This window comes from Hydra viridissima, unplaced genomic scaffold (assembly GCF_058129835.1).
Source record: "Hydra viridissima isolate aposymbiotic clone 2 unplaced genomic scaffold, HvirCarnegie_v1 scaffold_1, whole genome shotgun sequence".
Classification (NCBI taxonomy): Eukaryota; Metazoa; Cnidaria; class Hydrozoa; order Anthoathecata; family Hydridae; genus Hydra; species Hydra viridissima.
This window is the reverse complement of record NW_028324300.1, coordinates 20,918,460-20,935,925: the sequence shown is the minus strand read 5'-3', so window position 1 is coordinate 20,935,925 and position 17,466 is coordinate 20,918,460. Positions and strand designations below refer to the sequence as shown.

Sequence of the window (17,466 nt, the reverse complement as noted above, 5' to 3'; positions counted from 1 at the left end):
TTTCGTACCATTTCAACTTTTTCAACTCTTCGATGTTATAAAAACTCTCTTATATTACATATACTTTTTACATATTTACATTTGTATTTATTTTTTATTTAACATAATAAAAATTTTTCGCGTTTCTTAAACTCTTCGATGTTATTAAAATATTTTCCACGGTACTCGATCCACAACTTCTTGAAGTTCGAACCACGAAGCCATTCACAAATGTCGTCGATGAAGTTCGTGTCGTCGTGAAGGTCAAGATGTAAATTTTCAGCGAGTCGAATCCACGGGAGGACGAAACCTTCGAACTCGTTCTTTGGTACGAAAGTAAGTTTGATGTTTATCCACAACGATTCTAACTTATGCTTCGGTGTCCATTCGTCGATCTTCACTGGATAATCTAACCAGACACGACGAACGTTGGTCGAACATAAAATGACAAGTTTTTTCTCATCTTCAGATAAAATCTTTTTATCAGCAATTAATTTATTCAACTTGCATCCTGCGTCAAAAAATTTCTCCATGAAATATTTCTCATGTGAAACTTCATGAACAGATTTTCCATTGCAAATCCAAATCCTCCACTCTCGTTCATCGATTAATCTTTTCATGTCCTCTTTAATCGACGCGTGCGCTTCAAAGAAGCATTCAATGAATATCTTGTATTCATCATAACGATTGTAATATAAATCTTCTGAAGAATAACATATTAATATTATTATCAATATTTATTTATTTGCAATAATTGATCAAGAAAACCTAATTGCAAAAATTTGAAAACACAATATCGTGTTTAATAAATATAAAACGGATATTATTTTCTTTATAAAAAACATCAAAACAGTTCAAATGATCACAAATTAGTTCAAAAAATACTTTTTATTTACTAATTATTTGTTAAACAAATAAATAATTTACGAAATACAAAAGTAAAACATTTATTGAAACTTGTCATACGCCGTTTTTAAACTTTGGTTGCGCTCCAACCAATAGAAATACGATAAACAATTCAGCCAATCAGAAGCTTGACCAAAAGCATTAAAACAGCGCTCAACTTTATTTAAAAGTCGTGTGAGATTTTTTATACAAAAATAATTTATTTTAAAACTGAAATAAAAAATATTTTCGCTTTCTATTTCTTTGCTGAAGCAACAAAAAATATTTTAAAGTATTATAAAAAAGTAAACTAAAAATGTGTGTCAAAAGCGGTAACAGTGAAATAAAATTCTCAAAACGGTTGGAAATTATATTTTAAAAGTTTCACACGAAAAGTACCGTATAAGGTGCCATTTCTTTTAGAGACAACTTTTTTTAAACTTTCAAACTTGTTTTGAAAAGAAAAAATTATTAAAAAACCATTTTAATATCACCAAAAAAACTAAAACTTTTTAAACTTATAACTTGTTATCGCTTTTTCCCTAAAAACCTAAGTAATAGAAATATATTCTGCTCAAAACTGATTTTAACAACTACATAACAACAAAATCTTAAACACTTCTTTCACATCGTTCGTTCAGAAATTACTATAAACAAGAAAATGAACGAAGAAGTTTGCGATTTTCCTCAATGATATAGCTCAACTCCTGCGGCGATGTTCTCACTTAAAAAACGTCCGTTCGCTCACTGAGTTGTTTGAAAACTCAACCAGAGTGAGGGTTTAGTTGTAATTGAGAACTCCAAAGTCGAATGTGGAACAATACTTTGCAATTGTTCTCTTCGCTCCTATTATCATGGTACGCTTTTAATATTCTCAGTTTTTCTGAGAATATTTAGAGCATCTTAAGACTATTCATTCTTAAAATTAAAAACATGAATGAAGTTTTTATACTTTTTTTAACAGTGTAAATTCCAAGACAATGCGTAGAAATGAGGGGTTAAAAATATTCTCTGAGACATAAAAAACAGGGATTTTCATGCTGCTGCTGCTACAAAAGATCATGAACTATCAAAAGATACTTTTAGTTTTTTACAGCCACACCCCTAATATTTCTACTGAAAGACCCAACATCGAGTAACAATCTGTTTAACAAAGCAATAACAAAATGTCGCCAAATATTCTTTTTGATATTTCGAAAAAATGGAATTCAATTTTCCCTTACATCCCTCGTATAAATAATGTAAAAAAAGATTTTTCAAAGTAACATTAAAACTTATATTTTATATGATTTTATCCATTTCTCTTTTCTTAGGATAAAAAAATACATTTTCTTCAGGTTTTGAAGGCCGAAAAGTTTTATGAGGGGGATTGTGTTGACGATAGAGTAGAAACAAACTAATTACATATGGAGTTGAGTTTCTTGATATACAAATAAGGTGTAATCGAACGAGTCATTTTGCTTACAAGAGAATAAATAACAAGAGACCAGGCTTAGAAGAGAAGAAAGAGCTTCTAACCTATCTCATCTATCTATTTTAACTTAATAGGGTAGATTAGGGTACTATGAGCACTTTAAGCGAAAATGGGAATATTTTCAAAAATGGTTATGCTGGATCCAAAACTTTTGCGAATTAACAATTTTTAGGGATCCCTTCTCATAGCTTACCTAGATATTTGGGCACCCGAATTTATTTTTTAAAAGCACAAAGGTTTTAAAAAAGTCATAAAATTGCTCATATTACCAATATTACTCGTTAATATGAGCACTTTAAATCTAGCGCAAAAAAAATAACATTAATTAAGTAAAAAAATATCAACCTGACATATAGGACTAATTTTTGGAATATAATGATTCGTTATCAACAAAATTTATCATTAAAAGATCAAATTTTAAGCCACTTTTTGTTAAAACAACACGACTGTTTTCCGCAAAAAAAAAAAAAAGTTGTTCGTTAATTTTTCAATTTTATCAACTCATACATTTGAATGATAAAAATTCAAATATTTTGAATTTAAATTACAGAAGAATATTTAGTATTGTTAAAATGATAAAATATTTTGCCATGTTTTGTTTTTATTCAAATAGTAATTAAAACCACTGCTGTTTTAGGACTTTAAACTTGGTAATTTCAATGAAAAACATGGGGTAATTTGAGCATGCTTATACTACACAAAAATGGCATCTTTAAGTAAACTCAAAACTAAATGTTTCTATACATTGTTTTTCAAACAAAAACAGAACAAATTTTTAGCTAATATATTTTTCTTTGTAAAAAAATTAATTTCATTATTTTTGCACCTAAATTTCGCGCCACAGATACATTCATGCGTGACGATATTATTTTAAAAATGCAAAAAATTTAACAGCGTTTTAATTAGATAAAACCCGCTAATTACTGTTTATAAATTTACGCTAATTGTACTTATTCCTGTTATCACCATATAAAGTCGATTCAAAAAATACAAAGCAACTTTAACTTCAATGCTTACATCTACGAAATCTTAAGGTATGCTCATATTTCCAAGGTGCTCAAATTACCCTAATCTACGGAAACTTTCGGCTTCGGCCGAAATTTCTGCTTCAACCGATACCGAAATTTCTGCTTCAACAATTTTTTACTTTTCCTGTTTCGGCCGAAATTTCGGTTCAAACCACAACCGAAATGAACCAAAACTTTAATAAGATTAGTTTTAAAGTTTAGATAACTTTTTTTAATTTAGAGTGGGATCATGACGATTTCCTAATTGTAATCGTTTGTTAGTAAATCAATTTTTAATTATAACAATTGTAGAAATTTTAATTGAAATCACGTTACATAATTGATTCAAGTTACTATTCTCAAATCATTCTTTAAATAAGTTAACATTTAAGTGAAAGAGTGGGAGCTAAAGGACAAGATCACAGTCTGCTTAAGAGACAATGCAGCAAATATAAAAGCAGCTTTCAAAGAGCCACATTGTGTTTACAAGTCTGCTGGGTGTCTAAATCATTCACTTCAGCTAGTGATAAAAAAAAACTTTTTCACTCCAGAGTGCTGTAAACTTGATAGAATAATGTCGAAAGCTTTGCACTCAAGCTTCTTTTTCAAACTCCTTATTTGCTGAGCTTTACAAACAACAAGAGCTTCAAATGAACAATTTTGACAGGCTCGGGCTCAAAAATGATTTCACTGTACATGATTTGAACCTGTGTGAAAAGCTGGTAAACATCTTAGCAATTTTCGAAGAAGCCACCAAATTGCTCTCTGGAAAGGCTGCTTGCATCAGTGCATGTATTCCAATTGTGACAACTATCCTGAAGTCATTTGAAAATCCCTCTGATGACGAAGAAGTAATGGGCATGAAAAATGCTTTAAAGAAAGCAATGGTAGCACGTTTTTTTGACTTAGAAATCATTGATCATATTGCAATAGCAACACATCTTGATCCTAGATTCAAGCACCACTTCTTTAGATCCCAAGAAGCCTTTCAAGCTGCTAAAAAAAATTTTTTTTGGAATTAGACAGTTCCATTTTGAGCCAAAATGAAATTACTCCTGTGATGAAAACTAAGTCTATTGAAAACACTGGGTTTTCTTCAATGTTGCAAATTATAATTGCAGAGTCACAAAATACAAGGTCCAAAAATCCAACTTCCAAATTGGCAAAGGAAGTTTTAAATAAGTATTTAGAAAGCCCAACATCTTCATACTGTTTAGAGTTTTGAAAAGAGTGTGAAGAGAAAACAACATTAAAAGCAAAGTTTGGTTTGCCAAAAGTAGCAAAGAGATTCCTTATACCTCCACCAACATCTACCGAAGTTGAAAGGTTGTTTTCAACTGCTGGAGACATTCTTTCAAATGAAAGAAACAGACTTTTGCCATAAAACATGGAAAAAATTTTATTCTGTAGAGAAAATATTTCAATTGTTAACTTTAATTATTTAAATGTCTAGACATATTCTTTTTTTTTTTTTTTGACATATTATAGTTTTTATTAAATTATGTTACATGGTGATTGCTTAGATATACATAAAATAGTTTTTTTTGCTTTAACTTGGTAATCATAAAAGGTTCAGGGATTTTTAACATTTTTTTTTAAATTTAGGCTGTTTCGGTTTCGGCTGAAATTTCAGTTTCAGCTTCGGCTTTACTGAACCGAAATTTCGGTACTTTCGGTTTCGGCTCAAATTTCGGTTTCGGTCAATCACTAGCTGTAGTCATTCTAGTAATACTCATGAATAAGTTTGTAACTTCATATATTCGCTTTGTTCCAGTTTAAAAAATGCTTACAGAGTTGCTAGAAAACTAATCCAGAGTGAGGGTTTAGTTGTAATTGAAAACTCGAACGTGGCTTGTGGAACGACAGCTTGAAATCTTTCTCTTCGCTCTATTTGTCATGGTACGCTTTACATATTCTCAGTTCTCCTGAGAATATTTAGGGCAACTCATGACAATTTTTGAAAGCAAGAACGCGATTGAAGTATTTTTACTTTTTATAATCGGAACTTTCAAATAAATGAAAAATACTTGTTTTCAATTTTTTAAAACAGAGAAACATTTGCTTTATAATAAAAAATTCAATTCTTAACTCTCTATCTAAAAATATAAGAGCGACCTTTTTGGTTCACAAGTTTGCTTCTGTTAACCAAAAACTCAAAATGTACAGAATGCAGATAAAATATTTTATTTTCAAGTGAAATTTTAAAGTGTGGATTTTCATTTTTAAATTTAGATAAATATTATAAAATAGTAGTCAGTCTGACTAAAGGAGACCACATATTGAATAAGGAAATTAAAACTTCAAACAAAAGTTCTATAGCCATCATTTTTTTCAAGTGTCTTTTCGTCAGGTTAGAATTATTTTGTTCTATCTCTAATTTTAAACGTTGGGAGAAAATGAGTTGTTAATTTTACTAAGTAATGATTACTTTTAAAATAAATTTTATTTTAAAATTTTTTTTTCTAAATAGTTTCTTTAAATATAAATTATTTAAAGAATAAGTTATTATTTCTTAAAAAAATAATAGCAAAATTATAAATAATTTTTACTTATAAAAAAAATCAAAAACTTTCTTTCAACGTTTAAAATAGGAGATAGAACAAAATAATTCTAACCTGACGTTTTGTTCTCTATATCTTTTAACTAGTTCACTAATTGTTAACTTAGCCACATCACAAAGTTCAGAAATTTGCTTATAAGAATCTTCTCTACAACACGTATTACTAAATTTTTTTTTTTCGTGACAATTCCTTAACCTTTCCCATTGTTTCTTTTAATTCAACTTAAGTTAGATATTATCTCCAGTAAATTAATTTTAATTTTTCTTAATGAAGTTTTGACTTTCTAAATGGGCATGGAACTGTTTATAAACTTTTGCACGGTTATGTTTTCAATAAGATTTGAATTTCTACCTTCCATTACAAGTTATCATTCTTTTGAGTAAATTATACGATCACATTATAGGAGCAATTGTTAAACATTTCATTCATCTTCAGTGAACAGCCAAAAAGTTATGACAAAAAAACTTGAAAAATTTAGCTGATTATAAACTTTTGCACTTTACTGTAAATCTTTATGGGTAGTAAATTGCTTGCCCACAGCTTCATCTCTTAGGGGAGGATAGAATGTTTCAGTTTAATCAAGAACAGAGTTAGAAGGGTGCAACTTTGATTAAAAGGGGCTGCAATGTTTCTCTTGATTTTTAATTTTACGTGGGTTTTTAATTATGCAAAAGAAAGTGCCTAAAGAAATGGAAGGATTTATTCTTAAAGAATAGATATTTCTAAGTTTATTTTCTTATTTCTTTTTTTCCTCTTTAATATGCTAAAAAGAACCATCTCCGTAAAGCTTAAAAGGTGAGTAGGGGGTGGGTGGGGTAGGGTGTTTTAGAGAGAGAGAGAGAATTTTTTAGACAAAAGAGTTTACATAAAACCTGAACTAGAGGTTATTTGGGTGTGACACCCTCTAGACTTGATCTACTGATGTGGCCGAACAAAGTCGATTTTCGAAGGGTAGCAAAGTAAAACACAAGTGTAAATGATTCTGTTTTTCAAAATTCCGTTGATGGGCTTTTATCACATTGAAAACTAATTTTCACAAAGAATTTCAATGGATCAGTGAAAGAATAAAATCAAATCATTTCAAGTCAAACTACACGAACAATACTAAGACATGTACCAGAAAAAATCTGCGCGTGTTCTAATGTGGTGTTTACGGAAACTGTACATCATTTAAGATAGCAAATTGATTTAAAATGTGATTGTATTAATGTCGTTCAAACTTTAAACAACTCTGTTATTAAAACAATTAGCTTTAATTGAAATGTCATCAAATGAAGATAAGAAGCGAGAAAAAATTTTGCATTTTCTCGTTGAAAATCCTGGTGTATCAAACAAAACAATTTCTAAAGAGCTGCAGATTGCTTTGAGAACAGTGCAGAGTGTTTTGAAACGATTTAAGGACACTGGTACAATCATAAGAAAATCAGGAAGTGGAATAAAAAAATCTTTTGTTAGACGAGATCTTGGTAAAAAGGTAAAAGATGCCTTAGACAGAAAACTGGAGATTCCTGTTCGAACTTTAGCGAATAAATTTAAGACAAGTGCTTCCACTATACAAAGAGTAAAAAGAAATTGTGGTTATAAATCTTATAAAAAGAAAAAAGTTCTTCGTCGTGAAGAAAAGCAAGAAAATGTTGCAATTCGATGTTCAAAGCTGCTCTATAAAAAATTATGTGCTAAAAAATCTTGTTTGATTATTGACGATGAAACTTATTGTACTGCATATTTCCGATCTCTTCCAGGACACCAATATTATTCAGCAATTAATTGCAAGAAACTGAATTCCAAATATAAATTCATTGGAATGCAAAAATTCGCTAAAAAATTCTTAGTTTGGCAAGCAATTTGTGAATGTGGTGAAACAAACTCTTGTTTTGTGACTACGGGAACAATTAACTCCAAAATATACATAAAAGAATGCCTCAAGAAACGTCTTTTGCCGTTTTTAAGAACACACGGGTAACCAGTTGTTTAAGCCCGATTTAGCATCATGTCAATACTCTGGGATAACTTTAAACTGGCTTAGAGAACAAAAAGTAGATTTCGTTGAAAAACACTGCAATCCACCAAACTGTCCCGAACTACGTCCTATCGAAAGATATTGGGCTCTTGTCAAAAGAAAACTAAGGTTCAATGTAAAAGAAGTCAAAAACATTAAAGACTTCAAAATTAAATGGATGAGAGCTACCAAGAAAGTCCAGCCGAAGACTGTGTAAAAGCTGATGTCGAGTGTAAAACGCAAAGTGCGTGCGTTCTCACGTACAAAACTTCACAAACTTTCTTAAGTGAAATTTAATAATAGTAATATATGTACTTTCAAAATATACATAACATTCAATATCGAAATACAATAGTTAGATAAATATCCTTTATAATGTCCGCGCAGATTTTTTCTGGTACATGTCTTACAATTATAGCTTAAGGTTTCAAATGCACAAGGAAAATGAATGTTTTTCAATATAAACACTTACAGTTGTCTTATACACATTGCTAACCTTTTGATACCTAACAAATTGATAACTAATAACTATTTTCAAGAAATTTAATAAACTAATAAAACTGACACTGAAAACAAAAATTCACAAAATAGAAAATATGTTAAAACTAAAGTTTATGGTAAAAACGAGGCTAACAAATAAAACAGATAAAACAATCCATCTAACTAGATAACAAACGTAACTGATAATAACATCATTTACACTACAATTAGTAAAATACTGAATCTCTATAATATACTGAAAGTCATGGGCGTCATTTTGCAAATGAGAGAAGAAAAATAGTCAAATTCATCAATTATTTTAAATTTGTGGCACGAGAACGAACCGATGAAATATGCTCCAAAAATTAAGCAATCGCATTTTCAAATCATTGATCACGTAAAAGCTTCCCTAAACAAACTAAAATAATTCTTACCACTTACAGTACGCCGATCAATACCTTTTGGTACCAAATCTAAAAACAAATAAGCACGATGTATGAAATTTTATTTTAGAAAAAACTTATTTAATAAGAAATGAAAACAAAAAAAAGGAAGGGGAAAGAAATTTAAATCATTTATCCTGTGGCTCAGCAAAAATTCAAAAAGTTAAATTTATAAAACGATATTTTTTGGCATAAGTAATCAATATTCCCAAGCGATTAAGAGTCTGCGTATCGTTACTATTTTGAACCGATAACGATATGAAACGATAACGATATGAAACGATATGAGTTTGTCTATGAAACGATAATATCGGTTTAGTTATCGTTTGAACCGATAACCAACCGATAACTTATCGGTTGAAACGATATTATCGGCTTTTTTTATCGGTTTATCGGAATACATAAAAATAACGAGAATACCGATATTTATCGGTATAATAACGATATTTTTCACAATATTCCAATTTATTTTTTTTTTTTAATGCCAAATTTTAGTTCAAATATTTAATAAATCTTCAAGTCGAGTCAAGATGTCGTTTTGCCTATCTTTACCGGTTTTACAAGTTAATCCTTCCCAATTGTATATATTATCTAGATGTCTAACTTCACAAAAATTCTGTAAAGAAAAAGTGAAGCAACACTGTTCTCCAAAATGAACCCCAGGTTGAAACTCTCCCCACTCCTGATTTTTTTACATTTAATCAATCATATGCATTAGTAAACACAATATATGTTGTCAAAAAAATCTGAACTAAGTGCTAAATATGTATACTTCCAAAATTAAAACGCATAATTTTTGGCTTTTTTTCTTCCAAAGTTTTAATAAAGTCAGCCATTATGGTAGTCAAAATAACCCATTAATATTTATTTATTTCATTTACAAAAAAACCATAAAATAAATACATTTGTATCACAAATGATATTTAAGTTAATGCTTGTTTAAATTAAAATTTACCACAGCAGATTTTAGCTTTTCTCCATAACTTTTTTTGTCCTATGTTTCTTTTATAGTTCATCAAAGTTTTTTTAAATTTGTGATGAACTGATTCACCAAATTGTTCTGTATAGCTACCTAAGCTAATATTATTGCAATCTACTAAGGTGAGAATGTGACACACTAAAATATGTATTTTCCATTAAACTGTTAAGTCATAGCCAAATACAAGATGTATATAGTTAAGAAAATGAACTTTTGAAATCTTCAATTTTAACAGAAATATCTGTACCCATTTCCAAACCAAACACAGCTGATTTCACTAGTGAAAACTTACGCAAACAATTATTGGTAAAATATTGATTGTTAAGGTAAAACCCCTCTCCAAAATATCTAACAGGGGCATAAATCAATTATCATTGTTTCCATCTAAACCTACACCATGATACCCACTCATTAATATGCAATGTGTTTTCAACCAGCTTTGAAAAGCTGACCAAACATATTAAAGCAAAGTACAAAGTTTATCCACAACTCCCATCATAATGTGAAGCTCAGGTGGAGGAACAATTTGTTCAAGAAAAGTTTCTTGATCTTCTTTTAAGTAAATGAAATGAGGATTTCTTACATTTTTGTATTCCTGCATTTTCAATCTTTTTTTTCCACAATATACATATTGATCATAACGTAAGTCTATGGAGCCCAACATTCTTAGTTTCCCTGCTTCAAGGGAGCATTCTCCTTCACAATACAGACAGGCATATTTACCAGAGTGACTTGAAAGTTCTAAAAACACTATTTGCACACTTTAGGTCAAATGCCATACTGAAGTTTACTTCAAGTTGAAGAAGTGCCAATAATTTTTGGAGATTGCCATTATCCTCTAAGACCATCTCCACAATGGCAAGAATATAGCATTCCTTGACACCAGAATCTTCATATATTTCAAAGGAAGAATAATGATTTTTTGGATTGAAAACATTAATAATAACTTTTAAGAAGTTTTGACCACCATTTAAAGATATTCAGAGTTTCCTGCAATTCAGTCATTTTAACATTAATAATTGGTTCTACAGTACTTGTTAGATTCCTGTGTAAAGTAGAACATGATTTTTTGGTTTTATTTTTAGAGAGTTCTAATGCATTTGATAGCTCCATAATATTTTGGAACAAAATATGATTTTCTTTCTTTTTTTTTGACTTAATTTCATTTACTCCAACTGTAACAGAGAGAAGGTTTCCACCTGTAGACATCTTGAACTGCTCTACACTTAAAATGCTTTCACTCTCCATTTTATGCTTTAACAATCCAGATGCTACTTGTTCCGCATGTTTATCTCTAAGTGATTCACTAATATCTACGATATTGGTTACAGCTTTACTTTTGCAACAATCATGAGAAACTCCTCTAAAATTAATAGTAAGAATTTTATAACAGTTTTTGAAATAAGTAAAAACAGTAAAAAATATATTGAATCAAACTAGAAAATAACATAAAGAGAAAAAATGTTTTAACTGATCTTATTTTAAACCTTATTTTTAAATTATAAAATCATAAATATAAATAATCTATACTAAGATTTAAATAGCAGAGTCCACAGATTTTTTCAGCTACATTTAAAGTATTTGACCCTGGCTAATTATTTGTCTGGATACATATCAGAGGTTCGCCTAATAGTACTCCTATTTACCTGAAATACATTCTTTTTATCAAATACATTATTCTACCTGAAGTATATTATATAATACCAATATGTATGTGTTTGTGTTATAGCCATATATATATATATATATATAAATATATATATATATATATATATATATATATATAATATATATATATATATATATATATATATATATATATATATATATATATATATATATATATATATATATATATATATACATATACACACACACACACACACACACACACACACACACACACACACACACACACACACACACACACACACACTGGCTAGAGAGTATATCAAAGGTACTTTGATCTATACATATATTAATGGGTTATTTTGACTACCATAATGGCTGACTTTATTAAAACTTTGGAAGAAAAAAAGCCAAAAATTATGCGTTTTAATTTTGGAAGTATACATATTTAGCACTTAGTTCAGATTTTTTTGACAACATATATTGTGTTTACTAATGCATATGATTGATTAAATGTAAAAAAATCAGGAGTGGGGAGAGTTTCAACCTGGGGTTCATTTTGGAGAACAGTGTTGCTTCACTTTTTCTTTACAGAATTTTTGTGAAGTTAGACATCTAGATAATATATACAATTGGGAAGGATTAACTTGTAAAACCGGTAAAGATAGGCAAAACGACATCTTGACTCGACTTGAAGATTTATTAAATATTTGAACTAAAATTTGGCATTTAAAAAAAAAAATAAATTGGAATATTGTGAAAAATATCGTTATTATACCGATAAAAATCGGTATTCTCGTTATTTTTATGTATTCCGATAAACCGATAAAAAAGCCGATAATATCGTTTCAACCGATAAGTTATCGGTTGGTTATCGGTTCAAACGATAAGTTATCGTTTCATAGACAAACTCATATCGTTTCATATCGTTATCATTTTATATCGTTATCGGTTCAAAATATCGGTTCATACCGATATACCGATAACGATACGCAGACCCTTACAAGCGATAAGGAATCAACATATTTTCCCCATGTTTTAATTATGTTATTGTCTTGTAGCCATGTTGAAAAGTCAAAGTTCGTGTTTTTGTTACGGTAAAAAGCAAAAAAAATTGCAAAGAAACTACAAAACTTTAAAACGCCTTCTGCCTCTGAAATTCTTATATAAGTCTTTTTCCAAATAAAGATCAATAAGGAATAATACTATACTTTATGCACATGTCAATACTTATAATAAGAGGGCCACATTTTTTTTCCATCTTTTTTTTCCATCTTATGGTCTTGTAATCTTGAAAAGTCAAAATTGGTATTTTTTTATGATAAAAAAAAAAAAAAAAAAAAAAAATGTTCTCGTTGTGTAATAAGAGTCAAATATTTATGTTAAACTTTTTATGGTCAAAAACAATAAAACTACCCTTACACTCTGCATACTGTTTAACGCTTACTTTAATCTATTTTTAAAAATTGACTTTTTTATTATTTTACTCTTTTTGACATATATTTATTAATCTAGAAGTAAAAAACAGATACCTTTCATTTTTAAATTGTTATGCATATAAATATAATTAACAGATATATATGTTATGTTCATGTTCATGAAAATTTTTTTAAAGGAGCATTTGTTGCAAATGCTGGTCAATATATTTTTTTAAAAATGTCTTATTGCCAAATGATTTAATTTATGTTAAATATTTACCATTCCGACGAATTTAAATATTTATACGAATTTATTAAGTTAAATCTCAAAAGTTTTTCTTCTAAAATCATTTTTTTAAAAGCATTTTTGATAACTTCAAACGAATAAGTTAAGATGACATCGATTCTATTATTTCTAAGTTAACTTTAATTAACGTAAATTAACTTTGACATGAAAGAAACTATTTTTTACCATGTAGTAAAAGAATTTTATTCAATATTAAAATTGAAAAATCCTAAATATAACAAGATTCTTGAAGTTAAAAACCTTGTCGTCTGTTTTGCAGAATTTAACACATTGAATTTAACACACAGAATTTAACACATTTTGCAGAATTTAACACATCTTTTAAGCAGTAAGAGATGTCAAAACAACTAAAAAAACTGTTTTATTCTTTTGAAGAAAGATTAGTTAGACACTTAATTAAACAGCAAAATGGTATAAAAAAACATTTTAAAATAGTTTAAAAAAATTGAATTTGGATGAAGTCAATGACTACCTCGATAAAAATTCAGAGAAATATTTACTTTGTAAAAAAGGCATAAATCTCAAAAGTTATAAAACAGACATTTACAGTTAGCATAAAAAAGCTTGTTCCCACTAACTTTGTTTGATTTTTGCCATTTGTAGGAAAATCTACCCAAGTAAATTACCTGGGTAATGCAATTACTTATAGAATTTAAGCTTTTGCTAACCCTGATTTAACTACACTTAACTACAAGCATCAAGCAACCTGCAAGCATGAGAAAAATGTTTAACAACTCGATTTAAAAAAAAATGCTTGAAGAAAGAAGAGCAACTGGTTTGAACCTCGTGAGTTTAAAATTTAATTTAAACATGAAATCTTTTTGTAAACTTTGTTTTTCTTTTTAATTATCTAAAAAATAGTTTAAAAGTTTTTATCTCATTACTTTTATTAAACATCTAGTGAACAGTGACATTCAGTGAAAAGTATCTTTGAACAAATATACAAAACTTCATCTCACACATCATATTGTTTTCTGTCCTCTCCTACCCCTTACAACCGATACACAAACACATAAACACAACATATATGAAAACGAAAACACACTAATTTCTAACCCATAAAAATGTGATGCAAAGCCTACCAAAAAGAAGGTAAAAAACAAAACAAACATTCAACAGTTTTTGTAATTTCTCTGTACTGGGACTATACAAGAAATATTTGTTAAAACAACAAAGTAAAATAATAGAAAAAGATAACTTAGTATTTCAACTTACTAAGGACTTTTTGTAACAATGAATAACTTTCTTCTCTTGACTTCTTCATTTTGGCAATAAAATTTATAAAGCAGCTGGAATCTCTATTAGCTAATCCACATATCATTGGCACTAAACTTCGAATTCTTTTGTCTCTCATTATCTCACTTGGAGTTAAACAAATGTATGCATGTACAGATGCACAAAACTCCATTAAAGTAAGGTGAACAAACTGATACCGATAACCAGTATGTGAATCAATTTTTTCAATGAAACCAAATACTTTATCATTATCATGATTATCAAAGTTACCCATATGTTTCATCTCAGAGTCAGTGAAAATAACTTTGCCCTGATTCAGCAACTCAAAAGCAATTTTACAAATTCTATATATAGTTTCCTTAACACTTGCACTTTCCATCATCTTCCAAATTGGTTCCTCATTTTTGTTGATGTGTTTTTGTAAAAAATATAAAAAAATGCAGCAGTACAACTCCGTCATAGTGTTAAATGAATAATACTTTTCAGATGTAGAAGTAATGATTGCACACATTACTGCTAAATAAAATGGCACAGATGCCATAGCTTTTGCAGCATAGGATTCTTGAAGTACATTATTTACACTTTCAATTTGATTTTTGTTTGTGTTTTTCTCTATATAATCATTAATTCCATCATTATTGAAACCCATTATTTGTATGATTAACTTATCTTTCTTATTCTGGACTGTGCACTTGTATTTTGATATAGCACCAACCCTTCCAGCAATAACGCATTTGGCTTTATCAAAATTTAAAGCATCTGCTAATGCATTAACAATAGGATATTGACTCAGATTTTTGGAATCGTGTTTCAACAGTTCATTCAACCAGAAAAACTCATCCAAGCCATCCACCACAAACAACATTGAGAGATATGGAGAAATATTAAAGCCTTCTAAAACATCTTTGTAAAAAAAATTTAGTAGCTCATCTACACTGCCAATATTATCAAACAGATTTAACTGCCTGCATTCCAGAAAAAACACAAGATCTACATTTTTCCATATTAAACCCTTTGCCCAATCAAGTAAGCATTTCTTGAGATACCATGTTTTTCCGATACCAGCAATTCCAGAAATTAACAGTAAAGAAGGATTTTCTGATAATACTTCTTGCAAACCTATTCTTTCATAACTCAAATGTTTTTGAAGAAAATATTTTCTTTCAGAATTATTCACAGCATCTCTCTCCACTTCATTTGCATTAACCAAAGTTAGTTCTATAAATTTATCAGAAAGTTCAACGTCAATAGGGGTTATCATTTTATGTACAAGTTGCTCAGTTGTTTTATAGATTTTAAGATAATGGGTTTTCAGTGCTTTGCTTATATCTAAAAAAAATAAAAAGTTTTCAGATAAAAGTGCCATTAGGAACTTTCTTTTAACCACAGTCTCAGTGCCACCTTAATCATTTAATACAACAAGGTAATATGGTCTGGGGTTGTATAGTTTGGAAAGTTGTTGGTAAGTTAGAGTTTATTGATAAAACAATTAATCCTAATTTGTTAATTGATCTATTGACATAAGTTTAAAAACTTCAGCTCAAAAACATAGATTAGGAAATGATTTTTTGCTTCAATAGGATAATGACCCAAAACGCACTCACCCTTTTTCTTTAAATAAATTGATGTAAATATGAACTGTTATTATTAATAGGTAAAATTCTATTATTTTTAAGTGCTAAATATTTTCTTGTATTGTACATTTAATTATTTATTGTTTATTACAGTATTAAGTTAAAAAAATATTTTTTTAAATCACTTGATAAAATACTTTTTATAGCAATAATAGTAACAATTTATAATAATAATAAAAATAATGTTAATATTAATTTTTTTTTCTTTTGTAAACATTTGCACGGCTTTTAACTATTTATTTTATTTATTTTATTCTATAAAAAAAAATTAGAAAAAGATATCAAGAGGATAAGAACATCATCTACACTGACCTCTGAATTTAAGGAGCTCTAAAAAAAAACTTTTCTAGGAAACAAAAAACGCTTAAGTAAGTTATAAAATGATTTTAATTTTAAAAACCTTTATTAGCTACGATATTTGATTACAAATATGGAATATAAAATAAATCAAGCTCAAGATGAGGTTTTACCAAAGGTGGTTTACTCAAACAATTTCTGTATGATAGATAAGTTTGATGTCAGAGATACTGAATAAGTTATCATATGGTAAAATAAAAACTTTAACTTAGAATAGCCCTTTTCAAAACACAAAAAATTTCTTCCAATATCTTGAAAATAAATCTACTTTTAAAGATTTTTGTTTCAGCTTTTTCAGAAAAATGAATTGAGTTAAACCTAGAGGAAAAAAAAAGGTGATAACAAATCAAACAAAAAATTATCTGTGCTATTATTGATATTTTTAGAGAATAAAATGATATTTTACTTGTTTTTACCTGAAAGCATTTTGTGTTGTTTGATATGTTCTTTACAAACGTGATAATATTTTGTAGGAAGCACAACTTTTCATAGTATAACATTATTATTAACCTTACTTATACTGTTTATGTAAATTCTATTTGTGCATGCTTTTAAGTTATCTCTTAAGTTTCATCTAAAGGCTCTACATAAGTACAGTTGTTTTTGTGCTCACACTCACTTACAATTAAAATTATACAAATAAAATGATAACATGATGATAACAAAAATGATCTATAATAAAAAATTTATGATAACAAATAAAAGTTTATCAGTCATTTATTTATGTAGTGAAAAAATTGTTTTTATTAAAAATCAAAATAGAAGAAAGAGTAAATATTTTTTATAACATTTCATTGTAATGTCTAAGTTTATTAAACTCATCAATATAATTGTAACAAGAATAATAATAATAATAATAATAATAATAATAATAATAATAATAATAATAATAATAATAATAATAATAATAATAATAATAATAATAATAATAATAATAATAATAATAATAATAATAATAATAATGATAATGATAATGATAATGATAATGATAATAATAATAATAATAATAATAATAATAATAATAATAATAATAATAATAATAATAATAATAATAATAATAATAATAATAATAATAATA

The 17,466-nt window shown here is 28.2% G+C and overlaps 1 protein-coding gene and 1 pseudogene across 4 annotated transcripts in view; both read right to left on the bottom strand.

The window, feature by feature from the left end:
* The window catches only part of LOC149893853 (uncharacterized), a 46,753-nt gene continuing 29,287 nt past the window's right edge, over positions 1-17,466 (bottom strand). Inside the window, exons 11-13 of one of the 4 annotated variants that reach the window (XM_090076299.1) lie at positions 14,377-15,726; positions 8,820-8,858; positions 1-682 (exon numbers count right to left, since the gene is read on the bottom strand). In XM_090076299.1, the coding sequence (XP_089932425.1) occupies positions 99-682; positions 8,820-8,858; positions 14,377-15,726 (1,973 nt within the window). In that variant the 3' untranslated portion in view covers positions 1-98. Of the gene's footprint in view, positions 683-1,265; positions 1,711-8,819; positions 8,859-10,942; positions 11,171-14,376; positions 15,727-17,466 lie in introns of those variants that run through there. The other 3 variants (XM_090076300.1, XM_090076302.1, XM_090076301.1) reach the window with 3 other exon arrangements.
* On the bottom strand, positions 9,365-11,055 carry LOC149893854 (uncharacterized; annotated as a pseudogene).